Source organism: Fringilla coelebs, assembly GCF_963513975.1.
Source record: "Fringilla coelebs genome assembly, chromosome: 1".
NCBI lineage: Eukaryota > Metazoa > Chordata > Aves > Passeriformes > Fringillidae > Fringilla > Fringilla coelebs.
This window is the reverse complement of record NC_140028.1, coordinates 147,773,829-147,796,963: the sequence shown is the minus strand read 5'-3', so window position 1 is coordinate 147,796,963 and position 23,135 is coordinate 147,773,829. Positions and strand designations below refer to the sequence as shown.

The window sequence follows — 23,135 nt, the reverse complement described above, 5'->3', positions numbered from 1 at the left end:
CCAGAGCAGATCTCTGGTGCTCAGACACCCACCTGTGCTTTGGGGTCACTGAACAGCCTGGATTTCACAGGTTTGGGTCACCCAGGGAACGTCACTGCCACACAGCTGTCACCAGAACCTTGATGTCAGAAGCTCTGGATATGCCCATGGCACACAGTTGACCAGAGCTGCCATGCTGCTCACAGTGCTGTCCCATGACCAGCCAGGCTGTTTCAGTGTCAGAAGCCTTAGGCCATGCCACTTTTCCTGTGGGACACAGGAGCTCAGCAGGGCTCAGTGCAGCCAGGGACTTGGCATTAGACATTCTGGACCAAGTGCTCTGCTCCTGCAGGAAGTTTAGTACAGGGGTGCAAGCTTGCTTCCTTGGTAGCACAGTCTTAGCCCATAGTTCCTTCCCAGCCCATCAGGGAAACTGGAAAAATTTATAAGCAAACAGCCAACCAAGTGGATACACAGTAAAAGCCTGCATTGTTCCGGTGGTACTCAAAAAAATCAGGCCAAGCACACCAGCATTTCTGACTCATTATTTTACAGACAAAAATATTGTCATAGCAGACAAATTCTGACGTCTGCACTCAAAACAAATTTCTCAGGTGGGTCATGGTCAAAAAGCTGCAGTTATCTCTGTCTTGACTTGATCTTGGTTTCTCATTACCAACAGAAAAGCTTTCCTTAATAAAACTGCACTGCCGTTCTTTGCTTACAGTCTCACAAGTTCTTATGGATTAAATGGGCATGAAAAAGCAACAATGCCTTTCCCTTCATTGTGAGCCTTCCACTCTGGGCAACTTTCTATTTATTTTCTCAGTAATCCTGACTGATTGCTTTAAAAGGAAAGCCTGGGATTATTTCCCATGTACTAACTTGCTGTCTGTCTCTTTTCCTTTCAAGGCACCGTACTTTCTGACATCATCCAGAAATATTTCTTCTCTCCCACACTCTTCAGAGTCATTCGTTTGGCTCGGATTGGCCGGATCCTGAGACTCATCCGGGGAGCCAAAGGAATTCGAACTCTCCTGTTTGCCTTAATGATGTCCCTTCCTGCTCTGTTCAACATTGGCCTCTTGCTGTTCCTGGTCATGTTCATTTATGCCATTTTTGGCATGGCTAACTTTGCCTACGTGAAGAAGGAGTATGGGATTGATGACATGTTCAACTTCCAAACCTTTGCTAACAGCATGCTCTGTCTCTTCCAAATCACCACGTCAGCTGGCTGGGATGGTCTTCTCAACCCCATTTTAAACACTGGGCCACCATATTGTGACCCAAACCTTCCCAATGCAAATGGTTCAAAGGGAGACTGCGGGAGCCCTGCCGTAGGGATTTTATTCTTCGTCACATATATCATTATATCATTTCTCATTGTTGTAAACATGTATATAGCCATTATTTTAGAGAACTTCAGTGTAGCCACTGAGGAAAGTACAGAGCCTCTAAGCGAGGATGATTTTGATATGTTCTATGAAATCTGGGAGAAGTTTGACCCCGAAGCCACTCAGTTTATTGAGTATTCTGCACTTTCAGACTTTGCAGACGCGCTGTCAGAACCTTTGCGCATAGCGAAACCAAACAAAATCAAACTCATAGCGATGGACCTGCCCATGGTCAGCGGAGACAGGATCCATTGCTTGGATATTTTGTTTGCTTTTACAAAAAGGGTGCTAGGAGAATCCGGGGAGATGGATGCCCTTAAAATACAGATGGAAGAGAAGTTCATGGCAGCCAACCCCTCCAAGATCTCCTACGAGCCGATAACAACGACGCTCAGGCGGAAGCAAGAAGAGGTCTCCGCCATCGTCATCCAGAGGGCCTACAGGAGACATTTGTTCCGGCGCTCCATGAAGCAGGCGTCCTACCTGTACCGGCACAGAACTTTGGAGAGCAGCATCCTGGAGGACGATGCGCCCGAGAAGGAGGGTCTGATCGCGTTCATGATGAACGAACACTACGGCAGGCCCATAGACAAATCAGAAACTCTGTCCTCCACCTCCTTCCCTCCGTCCTACGACAGCGTCACCAGAGGCACGAGCGAAAACCTCCAGCTGAAGATAACAGACGTGAGCAAAAGCGATGAGGCTATAGATTGTCTTCTCTCACCCGACAAGGATAAAGAATCAATTGTTTAAATGTTTGTTTAGAATGCTTTAAAACATTGTTTACAGAATGTAATGCTGTAACTACACAACGATTGAAGCAGCCTTCTTATTAAAAATTAGTTGCAAGAGAAACAGTGGAGTTTTCACCCTTAACTACAGGAGTCTAATAAGTCATATAACATTTGACCCTGCTCTTTTTGACTTGGCTCAATATTTATATTTATATATGCACAGGAAGATTCTCTGCAGGGTCATAGCTGTTATATCAATGGTGTGAATAAGAATAGGCTAGACTGTAAAACAGTAAACACAGTGTATATCTATCCACAGACAAAGCCTGGCTGTATACATTCATTTAAGGTCTTACTCATATTAGTGTGTTTACTTATGGCGATGTATGACCTTGCATTCTAAAAAGAAAAAAAAAAAAATCACAGCTGCTGTAGCAAAATGTAACACTTACTGTATATGTTGTGAATGGTCTTTCATAAATTTATTATATTTGATATTTTTTTACTTAAAAAAAAAATGAAGTCTCTTTTTCCATGGAGATTAATGATCCTTACGCTCTTCATGATGAACTCTGAGTCAAGGTAATAGAAACTTGCGGGATCCCCATCACTTGAAAAGGAAATTTGTTGCAAATTGAAGTATCAAATTAGCAACATTTAAACTGTTGATTACACTAAGCCCTCCCTCTTGGGACTTGCAACTGCACATCAGCAGAAACACACACACACAGAAAAAAAAAAAAAAAAAAAAAAAACAGAGAAGTGAATGATGTCAAAATAATGAGAGAAATGGCATATTCTGTCCTTCAGGAAGCTAGACAAGAATGGATTCTGTTTGTAAAACTGTTAATAAAAGCACTAATTTTTTAGTATGTTTCAAGAATCTGCTTTGAAATCCGCAATCAAACTCGCCATAGAAGTAGCACATCACATTTGTGTGTAGTGATGTAAAGCACCATCTAGGCTGGCAAAGTTTCTGTTAAGGTAGTGGGATAGGTTACATTTTCCCCAGGAACACTGAGCTAAGCAGCCTTATTTGGAGCTCTGTGCATCAATATTACTCAAAAAAAAAAAAAAATTACAAATACTACTATAGTAATAAATCAATGCCAACTGGGCCGTGCAGAACGGCTGTGACAGTGTGATCAAGAAGGTGGGAGGGGACATTACCTCTGGATCTGTACACAAATTTTGAGGGTTTGAATCCTTTTTACTCAAGGTCCATCTTTCATTTTCTCAGATAGTACAGTTAGATTTCTGGGGAAGGACAAGAAATACAGGAACTGATTAAAAAAAATCTACTAGATAATAGCTATATCCTCATTCCTGTAGGCAAAGTAATATTTACAGTTGATGTGTCCTTCAGCTTCAGGCCAAAGAAATGACAATGTGGTGAAAGGTGGATGTGTGGCTGTAGAAAAGTATTAGAGGTTTTTACGTGCTAACATAGGTTATTATTTATTATCTTTCAGCCTCGATAGAATGTGAGAAATTATTTATGGAATTTAGAGACATGTCCATCATTACAGACAAGTTCTTTCTTTTTCACCTTCAGACTGATTGTACTTGGGTTTGGTTGGACTTCATGGAAAATCTTGAGATTTCTGTAATGAGCCATTGCACTTTAAAGGAAGAGTAATTGTGCTTTTTCACCTCGGAGAAGCAAAGATATCAAGAATGTATTTAAGGTGTATTGTCATTAACATTTAGTTACATCCCAGGTTGTGAAGGAGTCAAAAAACCACATGGGGTTGGCAACAAGAATTAAAGCAACACACTACAGTCAAGTTTATCTATGGCCATTGTTATCTGTCCTCTAAACAAGTCAGAATATGTACGACAACATGTCAAAAGGATGACAATGTATCTGTGTAAATACGGGCTAATATATTCTCTCCATTCATTGAGAGGTGTCTCAGGCATTCACTTGAGAGTGGTCTATCGGTTAATTCAGAGGATTTGCCATCAGGATTCCTGGGGTCTATTCCTGATTCTTACTACATGATTTTTAGGCAAATAATTTAACCTATCTGTGCCTCAGTTTGCCCATCTGTAAAATGGGAATAATAATACTTACCTACCTCACAGGGGTGTTGTAAGACTTTCTGATTGCAAAGTGCTATAAGGGAATGAACCATACTATATAAGTATTATTATAATCATGCTCTCTTGCCCTTTTAACCCCATGTCTATGGTGTATAACATAGGGCTGTTCCTCTGGGCATTTTGTTGCCTTTAAATCTTGTATGTAATTAGATTCTAACTTAAGGGGACTACTCGTCGTTCCTTGAAGTAAAAACATTCTTTATTCCTTCCCCCCTCCCCACTCCTCACCTCCCCCAAAAACTCAGAATTGTTCAAGGCTTCTCAAATTAGAGAAACTTTATATTCCCTGTGTATTTATGCTGTAATGTTATTCTGACTGTACATATCACCCAGAAAGAGTATGCGATTTTTATATTTATATGCATATATATATATATACACACACACACATACGTATATCTATACATATATATGTATCTTGTGAGTTTATAGAGTGGCTGACACTCGGAGGACACGACTTACTGATTAAAATGTTTTCTCCTCAATGGGATTTATCGATCATTAGCAACAAGCTGCTGCCTATAATGAAACTGTTTAATTAGAAAATAGTACATTCATTACTTGCTGAACAAGCATTTATTGGCTGACAAGTGGCAAAATTATTTTCCTTTCAAAGCTTTAGAATAAAAAAAAAAAAAAAAGAGGGAAAAATGTTAAGGAAAAAGGAGCATTTCTCATGTGATTTCTTTTTATGTATGATGCAAACTGTCTGAAACCCAAGGAAAACGCCAGCCTGCACTCAGAAGTGAGTTGTTGGTTATGCTGCTTTAACAATATTTTAATTATTTGCAACTTATATTAGAAAATATTCAACCTCTGTTCTTATTAAGAGTCAGGCCCAGTAATGAATGGAATGTAAAGAGACAATTAGCTGGTCATTTCACCTTTGAGTTGAACATTTGAGTGTCATTGCTGTGAGACCCTATAGTACTGATGCAATTAAAAATGGTCCTTTTACCCAAAACCTCTATTAAAAAAAACAAAAAAAAAAAAGTAATGCAAAAAAAATCTGAAAGAGGGTCTTAACTCTAGATGTTTACAGCGCAACTTTCTAAAACTGAATTGTAAATTGCTTTCAAAAACCTTTGTAACTGGAAGGTCGGTTTTCTATTGGGTTTTCTATTGTCCTGTGGTGTGTTTCTTTAGGGATGAAGAGGGAATGGTATCTTTGTATGGTATGCAGAACTCCCCTCAAAAATGTCAAATCACCTCACCTGTAGATCTTTGTTACTGGAGATGCTGATCTGAATTGAGCCATGATACAACCTCCCAGTGCAGTGATTTAGTTTAAGACACAAACTCAATAGCTGGCCCACACTGTCTATAAGCATGGTGAGTGCTACCATTTTTTCTGTTGATTTGTTCAATAAAGGCTACCACATGAATCACTCAAGCTACAAAACGAGCAAGGAAAATATCAGCCAATATCATAGGACATATTAAGCTGTTTGTACCTGGAAAAATTCAAGTTTATTATGTTTCTTTATTAAATAAATAAGGATAACAAATATTTCCTCTGCTTTTTTTTTTAAGATGTTGACAACATTTAAGTTATTATTTCTCTGACTCTTTTTCCACATATTTATTTGGGTAATGCATAATGACTATTGCTAGGAGGCTTGTTTGTGAAAACCCCTCCAGTTCACCTTACATTGGAAGGGAACCTACAGAGAATTAAAAGCTTCTTGAAATCAGTGGAGAACTTCTGGCTACATCAGATGAATTCAAAGCAGATTCAAAAAAGTCTCTCTTCAAACAGAATCATTTAGAGGATGAACCCAACATTGATATTTCAACCCATCCTGCCCAGTAGAATTAGCTGGAGGAAGAAAACTAGTTTGAACTGCAATGAAAAACTTCAGTCAGACCTTTGAATTAGTTTAATAAAAATCAGTTTATAATTATGTTTTAAATTAACCTGGGGCAGTCTGACTTGTGGAGAAGAAGGTTTTTTAATAAGCAGTTGCTAAAATATGTCATACAATAATTTGACTTCTGAGCCAACGTGTATAGAATGAATCTGTCTGAAACTCAGGAAGATATTTTTGGTTTGGAAGGAGCAGTTTGCTGAAATTAGAATTCTCCACGGAGACACATCAGGTTAGTTAGGGAAATTCCTGGTTAGAATTTGTGGTCAAAATTCCCATGTAAAGGAAAGTCACTGTCCTGATGCCCACTAGGAAGATTTTCACATCTAGATTTTTACTATAATTGCCTAACTTCTATAGATGTATTCCCATCACTGTGCTAGGGGCTGCTTTGCATTACAGAACTCTCCTTATTTTCATGCAGATCTTGGGAAAGTTCCTGAAGGATTTCAGATTTTTTTAATTTTCAGGATGAAATTTAAAAAACCCCAAAATTCGCCAATTGGATTTCTTGTTTTCCAGCCCTAGCAATGAACTTGGAGGACTGTCTCCTCTGAAAATGTGGATTTTTACACTTGTTATTTTTAAACATGGAATTATTTGTGTTGGAATGAGCCTAAAACATCACCTAGTTCCAAATCCCCCCCACCATGGGCAGGGACACCTTCCACTGGACCAGGTCACCCCAAGCCTGGTGCAACCTGGTCTTGAACTCCTCCAGGATAGGGCAGCAGTAACTTCTCTGTAAAACCTGTTCCAGTGTCTCACTACCTTCACAATGAATAATTTCTTCCTAATGTCCAATTTAAATCTCTTGTAGCTACTCTCTTGTAGCTTAACTACATTCATAAGTAAAATAAAGTTGATTTCACGAACCAGCAGATCTATTAAATCAAGCCTAGGTGCAATCCATGAGGTTGGAGTCAGGGCCTGCAATTTCTAGATTAATTTTGAGATTTTTTTTTCTTTAGTGGTTTCTGTTCCTTTTTACTTTTGATGCAAATTGTCTTATTATATATCAAGATCCCTTTGGAAAAAAGTCAGCATTAAGAGAGAGAGCTAACAGAAGCACAGGCAACCCAGTAAGTTTTCTTAGGAAAAGTCACATATTAGTGATTTGCTTGAGATTGAAAGAGGCTTTTTAAAGTCAGAAAAGATTGCTGTAGGAAGGGGAGAAATAAAGAATAAATGCTCTGCAGCGCAAAGCCTGCACTGGGCTCTAAAGGACGCCCATGCAGGATGGCAGTGTTGTGTTTCTGGCACCAGGAATGCCTTTTCCTGCTGTGTGCCAGGGGTGTGGAGGCTGGAGCAGAGCTGGGTTTATAGCTGGAGAAAACAGCCAGGAGCAGGGCACAGGGAGAGGCAGCTCCGGGCGCCCGCGGAGCGGCTGCTGCTCCGCGCCCATTCTGCCATGGAGCCGCGAAACCCCGTCCAGGCCGGGTGAAGAACAAACATGGAAATCCTTCTGAGTGTTTACATATTGCAAAGAAATAGCAGCCGTGTCAAAGGGAAAGCATGTGAAAGCAAATAGTCCCGGGGGAATAGTTATTGGCAGCCAGCAAAAAAATGCTTCGCAGTCAAACGTCACCGATAACCCCGCGAGGGCCGGAGGTGTTGGGCTGCAGCACAGGCATGGGTTTGTCAGCACCTCTGCCCGAGCTATTTTAGCCAGCTGACAAACAGGGCTGTGAGCAGCTCCTGGCCCACGTGCCTTTGCCATGGCAAAGTTTCTGAGACTGCTGCTGCAGTGGTTTTTTCCCTGGAATTTCATTGCTTTGCATTGGGTTGTCCCAGATGGGTCAGAGGATTAGAGGTGTTTTCCCTCTAGAGAATAACTGCAGTCCTAGAAACCTCTAAGCAGTGTTCAAACATCAGCAGAGTGGCTTAAATAATGAGATTTTAATTCAAAAGAATTGTTTCATTTTCTTCTTCTTCTCACTATTACTATTGCTACTACCATTACTTTATTTTTAATACCCCCAAATTCAAGTTCATATGATCTGGTCATATTTTCAGGCTTTTTATTTTTTATGTTAGCCCAAAAAATGGGACTTCAAGAGGAAAAAACCCAAAGAACGTAGACAATTATGATAAAGCCATGCACGGTTCTGAAAGGAGTTTAAAGGTGACTTGAATTATGTAGCCCAACTTTAGAACCTCTGTGGCTTCTGTGGAATCTCAGTTTCTCTAAAGCTAAGGGGAATTTAGCAATTCCCATAGTGAAACCAGGTTTTTAACACTTTTTTTTTTATCTAGATAGACAGTCACAGTTGCACAAGTTTGTCTTAATTCCCTTTCAAATCTTGCAGACCAAGCAAAAATGAAATAATTTTCATTTTTAGCTCAGGGACAAGCTGTGTTCATTATAAGAATTGCTACAGAGGATACAAACCTGGAGTGACAGGGCTCAATGCAATATGGGACAGTTCAGCCCTTGGTGGCAGTTTGGTGACATAGACTCATTGAATCTTGGAAGAGTTTGGGTTTGAAAGGACCTTTAAAAGCCATCCAATCCCACTGCCCTGCAGTGAGCAGGGACACCTTCCACTAGACCTGGTTGCTCAGAGTCCCTTTCAATCTGGCCTTGAACACTTCCAAGGATAGGGCAGCCTCCTTGAACACTTCCAAGGATAGGACAAGCTCCTCTTGTTCCAGTGCCTCAGCACCCTCATTGTACAAAATTTATTCCCTATACTAGTCTGAATCTCCTATCTTTTAGTTCAGAGCCATTACACCTTGTCCTATCACAACAGAACTGCCCTAAAACATTTATCCCCACCTTCCTTATAGGTTCCCTTTAAGTCATCAAAAAAGCCATCACTTGCAGCCACAGCCATGCTAAACCTTAAACAGGAGAGGACATCACCTCCCCTTGTCCTTGCCTTACCCCACAGACAGGGCAGAGAAAGAGCCAGAGGGAGCTTCAATCAAATTCCTTTCTCTTATTACAGGAGTGGGGAGTGAAGGGATGCTCTGGGGCTTGGCTGGGTCTGTTTGGAGTCTGGATTTGCTGGAAAACCTTTGAGGGAGGCAGAAGAGCAGGTCCCCCTTGTGAGGAAGAGGGATGCTGTGGTTTGAGGTGGGGTGCTCTGGATGTTGCAGGAGGAGCTTTGTAGCTGTGCCAAGAGCTTCAGCAGCGCTGTGCTGCACATGTGCAGGGTCTTCTCTGCAGCCTGTGGCTGCAGTGGGGTGAAGATAATTGAAATGGGGAAAAGATAGTTGAAATGGGGTAAAGATCCTTTAAATGTTTCTTCTGTGCAGTAGGAGAAGGAGCTTCTTACCCAGGCAGGGAAGATACCAGCCCTCAAAGGAGGGCAGGTGCCTCTCAGGACTTACCTGGCTACTGCTATAACAATAATAGTCACAGGGTCCATCCACCTCTGCCTGTCTCTCCCTTGGCCTATTTCAGTCTGGTTTGGTTGAGGGATGGAAGTCTCAGATACAAATTAATTCCTATGAGTTTTTAAAAAATAATCAACCGAGGAGGATGTGAAAATCTGGCAAGCAGGAAAGGTTGTAAAAAGAGGTCAAGTCCTAAGGAAAGATAAAGCATTTTCACACAGAGGCACAGGTAGGTCATATAAATGCCTCATATTGTAGGGGGAAAAATTAATTTGCATTTGCTTTGCCACCAAGGACCAGCAATTCCATGGCACAAAACACAAAAAAACCATTGTTTTAGTTCTGAGCTGTGTTTGGATTGCCTCCATTATCCAATGGGAAGGTACTTGAGATGGAAGGTTGTTGCTGTGATATTTTCTGAAAAAAATCCTCTTTGCCCAAGATTTTCTCCTGGGAAGCTGAGAAGCTTCAGACAGGAATGAAAACAATAATTATCTGATTGCTGCTCCTGTGTTTGCTGCTTTGGAATGTGGCCTGGACATTTTTTACAACAGGGGAAAGTCTGATTGGTTGGATGTGAATTGTTTTAATTTAATGATCAATCGTGGTCCAGCTGTGTCAAGGCTCTGAGGAGTCAGGGGTTTTTATTATAATTCTTGTGAAGCCTTTTGATGTATCCTTTCTTTAGTATAGCTTTAGTATAGCATTCTTTAATATAATATCATAAAATAATAACTCAGCCTTCTGAGAACTTGGAGTCAGATTCTCATCTCTCACCTCATCCTGGGGGACCTCCCAAACACCACAGAAGGTATTTTACTTTGTGTTTTCCAGGAGGAGCTGGGAGGACAGCTATGCACCTTGGAGGTAAGATCCTCTTCTCAGAAAAACTTCAAAAAATTAATGGGAGAAGCAAGGTGGGGATTAGAAGTTTGCAAGTACCTTGATTTGCTTTGGTGGGAGCAGCTGCTGAACAGTGTGGTGGGCAGGTGAAGGGGGTAAGCTCAGTGGTGATGACACTGGCATAAATCTCTCACAGGAGGTGACAGTCACCTGGGTAGCATCAGCAGTGATGCAGCTTGTGAGCAGTGCCACGACAGACACCTCTGTGTGTGCACAGCACAGATAACTGCTTATCTGCAGGCCTGCTGCTCCAGGAATCCCTTATCTCCACAGAAATGCTGCAGGGCTGAGCTGGACAAGCTCTGCAGCCCCAGGGTTTCGCTGCACTCTCCTCTGCAGGCAGTGAGAAGGTGCAGAGGGCAGCAATCTCCATGTGCTCCTGTCAGTGGGGCTCCAGTGGCTGGATTCACCTCCCAGAAAGTTCATCACAAAGCACTGTGACACAGTAAGTCCAAAGAAAAGATGTGATGGGCTAGAAAATATGTCCACTGGAAATAAGATTTAGTTATTTGGTTTTTAAAACTCATGGCTGTGTTGGGAACTTGGACTCAAGTCATCTTTCTCCTCTCTGTCAGAGGAAAGCCCCTCAGGAGCCCTGTAATATTCAGCCCCAGTGATGCTACTCCTATGAGCAGTTATTAGCCAAGCTGTTTCTCTCCTTTCCTTACAGGAAGGCACACTGCAGAGCTGGATGTTAGTATAGGATACAAAAAAAACCCAAACCAAACCACAGCTAAAATGCCATGGTTTAAGGGTTTAAGGCAAAAGATTTTTGCCATTCAAGCCACAGTGATTTTTTTTTTTTTTTATTTGCCAGGAGTGGCTGCCTGGGAGTAAAGCAGCTCCTTGCAAAGGCATTTGAGTACAGCTGGACTGAGTGAATTATCTACTGTCCACTGAGAAAACAACAGGGGCCAGAAAACACCTAACTTCTCACTCACAGAGGTTTTCTAGGCTTCAGGGAGGACAGCTTCCCTCCCAGAAAGGGAAATGCTCAGCTGAAATCAAGTCTCTGACCCTGTTCTGAGCCTGACATTGGGCTGCCCTAGTGCAGCCAAAGATTCATTGTCCCCCTTGAGGTCAGGGGTGCACAGGTCAGGTGTGACCACCAAGGATAAAGCCCCAGTTTTTCACCCCACTCCTCTCCTAACCTATTGCACCATAAGAAAATCTTGCCTTTCACATATGGTATGCATTTACCAGGAGCCTTAAACCTACAAAGGCTGCAAAGCTCACTTTTGAGTAGGGTTCTTGAGGACTTAACAGCTCCAGGAGCCAGAGTGTGAGCCTGCCACCCAGCAGCTGTGATCCCCTCTCACCTCAGCCTCCCTGGGAAGGATGGGAAGATGAGCCTGAAGATTAGTCAGCCGTCACATTCTTGGAGTGTTTGGCATAGAAACACTCCTGGACACTGACAGGGGGAAGGTGGAGAGCTACCCAGGCCCCAGAAGGTGGTGACCATGGCCCCAGTCCAAAGCTGACAGGGCTGGCAAGGCTGCTGCTTTATAAGGATGCACAGACACAGGGAGGGATGACTTGCTGCTTTACCCCTCCCAAGTCAGTTCAGTGTTGCAACTTGTATTGAGAAGGGTGGACAAAATACATCCTTTGTGCTCTCACTGGATTCCCTTCCTTGGTTCTCTCTGAAAGGAATTTAGTTCAGAACTGCTAGGGGGTTGGGGGATTTTCAGTAAAATTGTATTGTCACCTTCATGTAAGCAAGCAGGATGTCATCCTCAGCATTCTGTCCTGAAGTAAACTCCAAATGAAGCTAAAAGAACCTTCCCAGAGTAAAGAATGAGATGAAACATGATCCTGCAGCAATCTTTTTATCTGATGATGTTTGCAATTATCAATCTGAGCTTTTTTAATCCTCTCCATTCTTGGTGTAGGCAGTGGATGCTTGCAAGTATCACAGTTCTAGTCTCAGAGCTGTGTCCAAATCCCTGAAGCCTGAAGCTTAAGGTCCTTACCCAGCTCTAATTTGAGAGCTTTGACTCTCACACCAGCTGACTGTGTGGATTAAATGCATGTAAATACCTTCATAGTGACTGGCAAAACATACTCGTGATGCTATCCTAAATTGGGATGCTCTCCCTCCAGGGGTGTCAGCTTGATGTTATCACCTACTCAGCAAATAAATCCCTCTGTTGAAGGAGGGAGAATTCCTGCTCTCCATCAGGCCTTTGAACAGCTTCTTTACCCTGCAAGTCTGTTTACTCCCCTGCCTTGGGATCACCAAAGCTGGTTTTCCTAATGCTCTGAAGATGCTGTTATTAATGCTTTGATATCATCTCTACTTCACCTCAGCTTGCTGTGACTCACTCCCATGTTTGCACCTTGGTGCTCTGTCTCATTGGTCTATGAAAGATCCAGGGTGAGAGTTTCCATTGCAAACACTCATCTCCCTCCCAAGCTAATGGGCTCAGACAGGTCTGTCTGCAAGGCTCAGATTTCCTTAAGGGCACCGTCACTGACAAAAGCAAAGAGAAGGTGGTCCCTTCACTGTGAATAAAATATTCCCTGGCTTACAGCTCTGTCTATAAACCTGGGCACACCTCACATCCAGCATGACACATGCTGCATTCCCTCCCACCTCCAAACTGCTTGAAATGCCCTATGCTGGTTCCAAACACTAGTTTTCTGCTGATTTTCCTCTTTATAAGGATATACATTAACTTCCAACTGCTGAGTTTGTTTGGTTTTTGCCCTGTCTTTAGCTTTTAGGTGAGCCCAATAACAGCATGCCTTCTGTTAACTCAGTTATAGGTAGTTTTGGGGCAGTGAGACAGTCAGGCTTGTTAATCTGCATGGATCACATCTTGGGCTGTGTTTCCAGCTCATATAAGTTACTTTCCTGCTGGATACCAAAATCAGTCACAGGTTGATGATTGCATTTGGGTTGCCCCCAGACGTAGGAAGGCAGGAAAGATGAATCTGACTCCGTGTTCTCAGAAGGCTAATTTATTATTTTATGATACTATATTATATTAAAGACTACCATACTAAACTATACTAAAGAATACAGAAAGGATACTTACAGAAGGCTAAAAGATGTTTATGAAAACTCCTGACTCTCTCCAGAGTCCTGACACAGCTTGGCCCCGATTGGCCAAAGAGTGAAAACAACTCCCAGCAGAATGCAATGGAACAATCACCTGTGGGTGAACAATTCCAAACACATTCCACATGAGCAAAACACAGGAGAAGCAAATGAGATAAGAATTGTTTTCCTTTTCTCTGAGGCTTCTCAGCTTCCCAGGGGAAGAATCCTGGGCAAAGGGATTTTTCAAAAAAATGTGAATGCCACAGTTGATTTCCTTGCCCAGAGGCTTGATAGGATGGCAGGGCTAAACTCAGTCCTTCTGAGTGGAGTCTCACCTTCCAACCTGCTTAGCTGGAGCAGTCTCTAGTCAGTCTGAACCCTGAAAATCACGTCTGGGAGGCTGATCTAAATCAGAGCTGTCCCAGGGATCTTTCCCTGTTCACCTGTCAGTGCATGCTGCTAGACCAGTGTCTCCCAAAACCACCAAACCTTCCTGGAGGGGAAATGGCTGCTGGAAACAGCAATGCTGGCAGAACAGGCAGCTGGAGATGGGAGACAATCAGAAATTGGGAAGGGTGTGAGGGTGCAGAAGGATGAAATATGGGTGGCATGGGATGAGCTGGGGACAGCACCAAGCAGTTAAAATGACCAGGAAGCACACAGAGAGCAAGTGCTGCAGTGCTCAAAGCAGCTTTACAGTCTGGATGATGGTGTGGCAGCCCTGAATTCTGTGTCTGGTTGTGTCTTGTTCAGTGGCATAGGAATAATCACTTTGACAAAGGGCTCTTCCAGCCAGGGAGAAGCCTGGGAAGTTCCCTAGGACAGGCTGCTTCTCCATCTGTTCAGTCCCAGTGAGAAACCTGGCTGGCTTGTCAAGCCACCAAAAAGTGTGATAGATGCTGGTTTGAGAGCTCTCCTTGGTAGGCTCCTAGAAACTGAGGGCTTTGGGGAAAGGATGTCTGCTGGTGTTTTTCCCAGTCTAATCAATTTCACAATGTTTTAAAAAATAAAACCAGAAAAGCAGAGCTCTGCATTCATGTGTGTGCATACATGGAAATATGTGGTTTCAGGAGGAATTGCTGAAAGCAAGTCACCTGGAGAGGACTCCTCATCTCCATCCTGGGTTTTTGAGGACATTTTGCTGGGCCAAAACCGGTTCTGCGTTTTCTGTGGATGGAAAAGGTAGGCTATTTCATATTCTAAAAATGAGCACAACATTAATGAAGTCAAAGCCACAGAAGGGCTCAATTACACTTGCATTACAAAGTAACCACAAAATCTGACGGTGGTGGGGTTCAAATATCGGCTGGCTTGCAAGATGATGACCACAGAGAATGCGAAGCACGAGCTGGCTACTGCTGTCACCACTCCTGGGGAGAAAACCTGCTGGGCCAGAATGCCATCCCAAGCAGACAATGGCCCAAGATGTGAGTGTAATCTGGTGTTACTCTTAATTCCTGCTTGTTAAATCTCTTTACTTTATGTTGATCAGTGATATTCCTTGTGCTGGAGGCAGCTCACTTTGCTGTGTGACAGCAACATCACCCCAGGACCCAAGGCCAGAATGGGACAAATGCACCTGACTCAGCAGTAAATCCACTTTCCTCCCCTCCCCATGTGCAGCACGAGTGCTGCTGAGCCACAAAGGGTGCTCTGGGCAGCTCTCCCAACAGCAGCTGTCCCTCTGTGCAGAGCAAAGAGGCATCCCAGAAATCTTGGTATGTCTCCTGCCACGCTCAGCAGGAAGGCTCAAACTGCACTGCAGGCTAAAAGTGATCTTGCAGCAGAGCCAAGAGGTTCAACACCCAGTCGTCCTTGTCATAGCACATTACAAGCTGGTGATCACTCAGCTGTGAGCAAGCAGAGGCTTTTATGTAGAGCAAATGTAGTTTCTGCCACAGAGAAGCAGCGGGCAAGTTCCAGGAGTGAGCTTTCTGCTGACACTTGGAATCTCTATAAAGATTGCGTGCTCAGACCTCTGAGAGGGGAAAACAAGGCAAGGATTCCCCTTTTGCTCTCAAGATGCTTTCTGAAGAGCAGAGGCAGTGGATGTCCCCCAGCCTTGGGGCAGCCTCAGTCTGTGCTGCTGCCCATGGCTCTGTTTGAAGCTCAGAGGGCATGGGATGCTTCATGGGAGTATCAGCCGTGCCAAGGTGCCCTCCAGAAACACCACAGCTCCTCACCCCTTTCCCTGCCCCAGGCATGGAGGTCTGCAGTTCCTCACTGGTTAATTCTTGGCCAGGATTTTTCCTAACTTTCAGTGAGAGTAGTGCAGCCAACAGATGGTTTACTTTCAATAGTTGAACAAAGTCCCAAATTCAGATCGTTTGGGCAACTTTATGTTAAACATTTTGACTGAACCAAAACTATGTTTATATTCATTAAGGGCAGTTTTGGCTGAAGACACTACATTGAAATATTGTGCTCAAGCATTTGGACTCCTCAGTTTTCTCTCTAAACACGCTGCTCCTTTATCTGCCTTTTATTTCATTAAGATTCAGGCTACAATTTCAAGCTTTGGTCAAGCTTGGGCATCCAGCTCACATCAGGTGTCTCTGGCACTGCTGGCAGAATTTAATTCCTCTCTGGTAGCAGTACCACGTCCTGGAGGTGGGAGTCCCCATTTCCCACTGGGGTTTTTGCAGCCCCTGGAAGTGCCTCTCCATGGTTAATGCAGCAGTGAGCAGAGCTGGGAGCTGCTGCAGCACAGCACTGTGATTGCAGAGGCAGAAAAGCTGCCCCAGATCCAGCCTGCTTCCCTAAAAATCCACATCAAGCCCAGCCCTGGCCCTGAGCAAAACCAGCCTTTGTCCCAGGTGGCTGATGCTGCAAAGAACCAAGGTCACCTAATATCTCTTCAATGTATATATCCTTAATATGCTATTGACAAATGAACAATGTCCAGCCTCATGCATATTTGAAAAAGGGGTTGAGAAGTATCCTGCTGTGCATCAGCAGCTAAAAGCTGTTACCTGAAGCCTGCTTGATCTGCTGCAACATATTTTTTGGCTCCTCTGCCCTGTTAGCTTTCCCCAGAACAGCCTAAGAAAATTGTCACCGTCCTAGAGGATTTTGGGGGCAATGATGATCTCAATAACCGCTTGTACAGCTTCCTTCCAGCCACACAGTAAAATATTGCCTCTCTGGGTATTTCTGGGTCTGTGGCACTCAGCCTGTGGAGTCATGATGACTTGCAATCCCATCTCTTGTTGCTTTCCCACAGGAGCTGGGTTGGAGGCACATGGCATGGGCTGCCCCGTGCCAGCGATGCCGTGGCACTGTGGAGCTGCCACTCTTTGCTACAATCAGGCTCCTTGAAAGGTCACTGTTCTTCCTCCTGTGGTTCAGTACCTCTAATATCCTTGATTAGGTGACTACTTATAGGAATCCAGGACATCCCTCTGGCTGCCCTGGATGGCTCCAGCCCCTGCCAGGGGCTCAGAGACCTTGGCACAGAGCCCAAGACCCCTGTGCCTTTGATTGACCCATGGAAAAAATTACCAACCTTATAGGAGGATTTACAAGCCACGAAAGTTTAAGTAGAGTGATAGTTTGTTAGAGGGTGGAAAAGTAGAATTTTGGGGTTTTAGAATGGGATCTCGGGGTCCCAAGATAGAGGAATTTGGGCATGCCTTGTCCCTCTTTCTCCTTCTTCCTAGCCTCCACCTTCTGGGTGATGGTGGCACTTTTGGATTGGTTTAGGGTAGAAGCTCACTGTCTAAGATGGGTGATAGGTATTGGGAAGTTATTGTAAATAGTGTACATGTAGTTTTTAGTATAAAAAGATAACACCACCTCTGAGGTGGGCAGTGTGCCTCAACCCAACCTGCCAGACAGACCTTGACAGGCCAGGGGAGGAATGTTATAGATAACAGCAAATAAACAACCTTGAGAACCAGAACAGAAGAATCCTGACTCCTTCTTTGGTTGCCAGGCTGGGAAAAAGAGACTAACACATCTCAGAGTCATCCTGACCACAGAGACCCCCGAGAACTACTGAACCATTTGTGGTGGGATTCAGCTGGCAGCTGCTCTTGAACAGCAAATACATGATCACCTGCTCCTGCACTCTGTGTGAAGGAACAAACCCCGTGTGACCATCCAGCTCCACACTTGCATCTCTCACTTTAAGGACACAAACCCCTAAGGACAGCCTGCCCACGTGTCTCTGGTGGGTTAGAAAATATTTACATTGCGACAGCCATCGCTGAAGCGTGGTCACTTCTGGGAAGCAAGGCAGCTGCTGTTTACCAGGAGAAGGGAGGCTTTGTGGTTGGGACAGTGGCTGGAGCCCAAGATTTTATTCTGGTGACACCCTGCTAGGAGCTGCAGCACTGTGCAGACATGCCTTTGGAAATGGGTATTGCACTGCTCAGGTACTGATGGCAGTGCCACCCGAGACACGAGGCAGAGCCCTCTGAGCACTGATTCACCTGCTGGCTTGGGGACATGTTTCAGCCCATGCTCTTCTAACCTGATTGCTGGAAGCCAACAGGTTTAAAATGAGCTCAGGTATTGCTGGTACCCAGCCCCAAATGCAACCAAAGGGTTACAATGCAGAATGGACCCTTGAAGAATCTGTCAGCATCTTCTGCCCTTTGTGATGAGGGGGAATGGATGGAGTGTGTGTACATAAATGAGGTGGAAGGGCAAAAAAAGGAATAATTGCAGTGTCAATTAGAAGGTAACACATGTTTGCAGCCCAGCAAGGTCCAATCCTCCCTTGGCTGAGGCTCCATCTGACCTGTCACTGTTCAGGACTGTGAGAGGAGAGGTTGTTACTCAGATGAGACTGGAAAGTAGGAAGAATCTACTGGGTAGACCTTCCCAAGGGACGTTACGAGGCAAATTTTTCCCAGAGAACTCCACCCCTGGAAATGTTCAAAGTGGCTTAGGTGGGGCTTTGATCAGCCTGGTAGAGTGGAAGGTCCCCTGCCCATGGCAGCTGTGGAGTAGGAACAAAATGATCTTTAAGGTCCCTTCCAACCTGAAGGACTCTATCTATGTTTCTATGAAGTCTAAACGCTTTCAGATCTCCTTTTGGTTCCTCTCTCAGAAATGCCCCTTCCCAGTTTGGGTTTAGGAAATGAGTGAGGTAAATTGGGAATTCTCCCACAGCTCCACACAGAGAGATGGGATGTCCCAGGAGTAAGCCATGAGAATGCAGCTCTCCCTCCCACCTCCCTGCCTGTCCCAAGTGCAGGTAGAAAAAGCAAAAGGCTGGTTTTGCCAGATATCAGAAAAAAACAGGAGGTGTGAAGCTGGAAATGGCCGAAAGGGGATGAGTAGGAGGTGGCCTGATGATTATTTTACTTAATGAGGGAAGGGATCCAGTTGGATCCTATCCCTAGTATAGCTTAGCCTTTTCTGTAAAGGTAGCACAAGGTCACCACCACTGGCACATAAACCAGACAATACCAGTGGTACCAGAAATGTTTGTTCATTTAGTCTTACACCTGGATGAGCTTTATTTAGCAACCAAACTGGATAGCTTTTTTTAATGGGATCCAGATGTGAAGCAACCTTTAAGCACTAACAAGGAGAGGTTTGAATTTGCTGGGTACAGCTCTTCCTCATCCATCACTTTAATGTGATGTAGCAGCCCAGGATTTTGGAGGGATGTGCTGGGAGTCAGCAGACAGCAATGGCTGTGTCTGTCAAACTGCAGGGCACTGGGGAGGCTGTGTTTGCAGCCCCCTGGGGATGGCAGGGACTGGCATTGATCAGTCAGACACAGAAAGGCTCTCAGGGGTGGGGATGGGGAGCAGCGCTGCTGTGGGCAGCAGCTGGAGATTCTCCTGCTTCCCTCCTGTCTACCTGCCTGGATAAAGCTCACCCAGAGGTGGCTCATGAGGTTTCCTGGATGGGAGTCAGAGCAGAGTGGGGTTGTTCAGGTTGCCTTTTGATAGAGGTGTGGGAGCCCAGCACACTGATAAGGGCCCGCTGTCCCATCCCACGGTGGCATCCTGCTGCACATGCCACAGCAGCGAGTCACAGCCCTGGAAAAGGTGATGAGACACTCCATAGGCCAAACGTGTGGTGAATCACAACAGAGCGTGAAGAAACACTCAATCAGACTCTCAGCCACAGGAACACCTCAACCATCCTGAGAGATCATCTTCCCCAAAACAAGACACCCGTGTCTGACAGCCTCAGTCACAGCCTGCAGGGCTCCTCCAGCCACACGTGGGTTTAGCAAGATTTGCTGAATTTGCTGGGTGTTTTTGTTGTTATTGTTGTTGTTGTTTTTAAGGCTGTTTGCTCCTGCCACAGTCCCTGTGTCCATCCCAGCTGCACGGGATGGCAGGGAAGGCACGCCCGGAGCCGCCTCGCTGCAATCCCTGCCCGACAGAGGCGGCTGCGTTTGTCAGAGAGCTCCCATTAGTCCTGCGTGCCAGCTGTAATCTCCCAGCCTGAACACAGCAGCATCTGCTCCAGAGCCAGCATTATATAACCACAATTGGCCTGTCCAGGGCATGTAAAAGCCACGGGCAAGAGAGAGCCACTGGCTCCACCACAGAGCTTGTCTTCAGTAAGAGCATTTCTGTGACTCTAGAAACTCACACTGGTGGTTTTTTATCTTGGTGGAATTTGGGGGCTGTGTCTCTTGCAAGTATTATAAATCTTAAATTTCCAGTCCTGGGCTACAAGAAATTAAGAAGAGTTTTTTTTTAAAAAAAACACTTAGAAATGGTGACAGTGAGAACACACACGAGGGAAACCCCACTGTGTCAGATTTGTTGAGAGGCTAAAAATATGTCCCTTTTTAGAGAGAGGGGAAAGTGGCTGGCAAATAAAATTAATCTGAGAGTCTGAGGCAGATAGAGGGATTATACAGCAGCTCATTTAGGACTGCAGCATTCATTCTCAGGCACTCCTTTGCAAAATTCTCAGTGACTCCTGTGCACCCAAAAGAAGGTCTCTGAAAACAATGTGAAGAGCCCAGGGAAGGACCCCAGCCCCATTATGCACAACTGCAATCTCTGAGTACAACATCATTAACTACATCCAAGTGACAGCAAGATTACCTTGGCTGAAAGCAAACATAGCATAGAAACAAGTAAGACTAAATTCAAGGATGCCTCAGAAACTTTGGGGATAATCCATTACAACAACAGCTTTAGGCACGAGAAGCCAAAAGGTCCAGATGGACTTTTCTGCTGTCCTATGGAACTGATGCACTGGTTTTAAGTGGTTCTCTGCGTGCCTGTGCACAGCACATGTGCACAGATATGCACACAACCTCTGCTTTCCTCCTTGGGGTGGTGGAAAACCCCCTCAGTGTGTAACCACAGTCAACCACTCAGCCTTACCCACCTCCTGCTCCTGCACCCAGGGCTTTGTGAAGGAGTGTGAACAAAATCTCAGGATTTCACACACCATCTCTCTCCAGGATGCTTCAAGCCAGAGACTGCAAAGAAAGGTGGTTTTACACAGCCTACCATCACAGGAAGGGGGAGTGCACAGGAGAAAAGGCCAATCTGCCTGAAAATACTCAGGTCACTGCTCAGGAAAAAGGAGCCAGGGATGAAGAGCACCTTTGGCTTCCAGCTGCCAGGTTGGCTCTTGGAGGGCACCAGCAACACCCTCTGGTGACCTGAGCTGTCCCAGACAGCAGCAGCTACTGAGGAGAAGAGGTTGGACTCTGCAGGGCTTTTGCCATAACTGGAATAAATCATTTGAAACTCTGACAGTCTGCTGGGGGAGTTTGAGGGCACGGAAAAGTGATAGGGTAGGAGAAGAAAGAAGTGCATGCTGAGGCTCACAGGAGGTGGGTGAAGGTTACCTTTGTGTACTCATCCTGTACCAAGGCTGCCCTAGAAAGCAGAGGTAGCTGCTGAAGCAGGTCACTGTGATGTGGGCAGGAAAGCTGTTAGTAGCTGCTGCCTGCCCCAGTTTCTGCCTGGAAAGAGCTGGTAAGAGGTTTTCAATGCTACAGCCTCTTGGAGGGACAAATCTGTTGGTGCCTTAGAGGTCCCCAGGCATGAGGCAGTGTCCTACCATGAGTAACACCTGCTAAAAGCATGAACATCACCCAGAAATTTCATTCTTCTATTCTATCCTGCCCAAATATCCTTTTCTCCTGACCAGAGAAGCTGTTTGTTAATGCTTCTTGTAACCTTTCAGGTAGCACAGTGCAACATGCCTGGCATGGGAAACCCCAGACAGCAGCGAGCTGAGGGTCTCCCCAGCTCCTGCACAGACATTTGGACTCCTGTGCTGCCCAGGGACTACCAGATCAAATTCACAGTCCTGAGTCCCAGCCTTGCAAAGTATGTAAGTATGGACCAAAGGTATCTGAAAAATTGTCTGTGGCAAAAGTAAAATTTGTGGTTCATAACTTTGATCCCTGCTGGGTAAATCAGTAAAGTGCCATGAAATCATAAAACCATTCAGGACCTTGGGAGGTCCGATGCCCTTCTCAAGCAGGGTTCACTCCAAGCATTTGATGTAAAATCAGGTGGGTCAGAGTCCTGTCTGCTCAGTTTCAAACTTCAGCAAGGACAGGGATGGCACAGGCTCCCTGGCACCCTGTTCCAGGCTGCATCACTCTTCTGGGGACTTTTTCTCTTTTTATGTGTAATTTTGCCGCAAATTGTGTCATTGCCTCTTCATGTTTTGCCGTGATCCTTGGGAAAAACGATGGCTCTATATTCTCATTAATCCCACATCAGGCAGGTGAAAACAGCAGTGTGGTGTTATCAGATGCTCAGTCAGGACTGTTGGTTTTGGCTGACAGACCTGAGGTGGGCTTAGCTGTCACCATGGGCAATGGCACAGTGCAGTTTGCTGAAAAGATCTTGGCAAGATTAAGCTTAAGAAGATGATGATGTTGGTTCAGTACTCTGAAAAATTCCCTTTTTTCAGCCTAGCTCAGCTTGTTTACTTTGGAAAAGGGAGCAAGAGGAGTGAATTTTGCTCTTCCCTGCTTGCATTCAAAGCAGGATGTCTACCCTTTGGGTTTTTATATCACTTGCTCTTGCATATTTTGAATGTAATGAATCTTAGCAATAAAAGCACTCTGTTATCTTCTCTAATTGATTCATTTTATTGTGCCTCAATAATTTTTTTTTGCTTAGTCTCTCCTTAAAAGGATGACAAAGCTCTGTTTGTTTTACACCATCTTGTAGGCCTGGGGTAAGCAGAAAATACTGAAAATAGCTTGTATAATGTTTGCATACACAGGTAGGAAAAAACTGCTCTTCCTTGTGCTCATCTCCAAAAGCAGACGCAGACTGCAGTGCAGGAAAGCTTGAATGGCTCAGCTGGGTTGGCCAACATTTGGTGGAACTCATTCTTTTCCTAATGTCCATTAGAAGTCCTCTGCCCAAGGCATGTGAAGTCAGTCTGAGGACCAGGCCACTCTAGAAAATGCACCAGCTGGTCACCCTAACTGAGGTGAGACAAGTGGCTTTGCAGTTCAAATAACGCTTCATCCATTTTTATATCATCATTACCCGACCACAGAATCATTTATGCTGGATCTCTGAGAACACAGACTCCAGTCATTAACCCAACACTGCCAAGTCCATCACTGATCCATATCCCTCAGGACCACATCTACAGAGCTTTGAAATTCCTCCAGAGATGGTGACTCCTCCACTCCCCTGGGAAGCCTGTTCCAGTGCTTGACAACCTTATCAATGAAGAACTTTTTTCTAGTATCCAATCTAAACCTCCCCTGGTGCAACATTATACTTTTTCTCCTTGCCCCATCCCTTTTTACCTGGAAAAAGAGACCAAGCCCCACCTGGCTACCACT

General features: G+C 44.7%; 1 protein-coding gene across 6 annotated transcripts in view; it reads left to right on the top strand.

The window, feature by feature from the left end:
- Positions 1 to 5,715, top strand: part of LOC311156477 (sodium channel protein type 5 subunit alpha-like) — a 216,366-nt gene extending 210,651 nt beyond the window's left edge. For all 6 annotated transcript variants that reach the window (XM_084210431.1, XM_084210430.1, XM_084210428.1 and 3 more), the window contains one exon: positions 892 to 5,715. In XM_084210431.1, coding sequence (XP_084066557.1) covers positions 892 to 2,126 — 1,235 coding nt within the window. In that variant the 3' untranslated portion in view covers positions 2,127 to 5,715. The remainder of the gene's footprint in view (positions 1 to 891) is intronic.
- Positions 5,716 to 23,135: the final 17,420 nt, after the last annotated feature.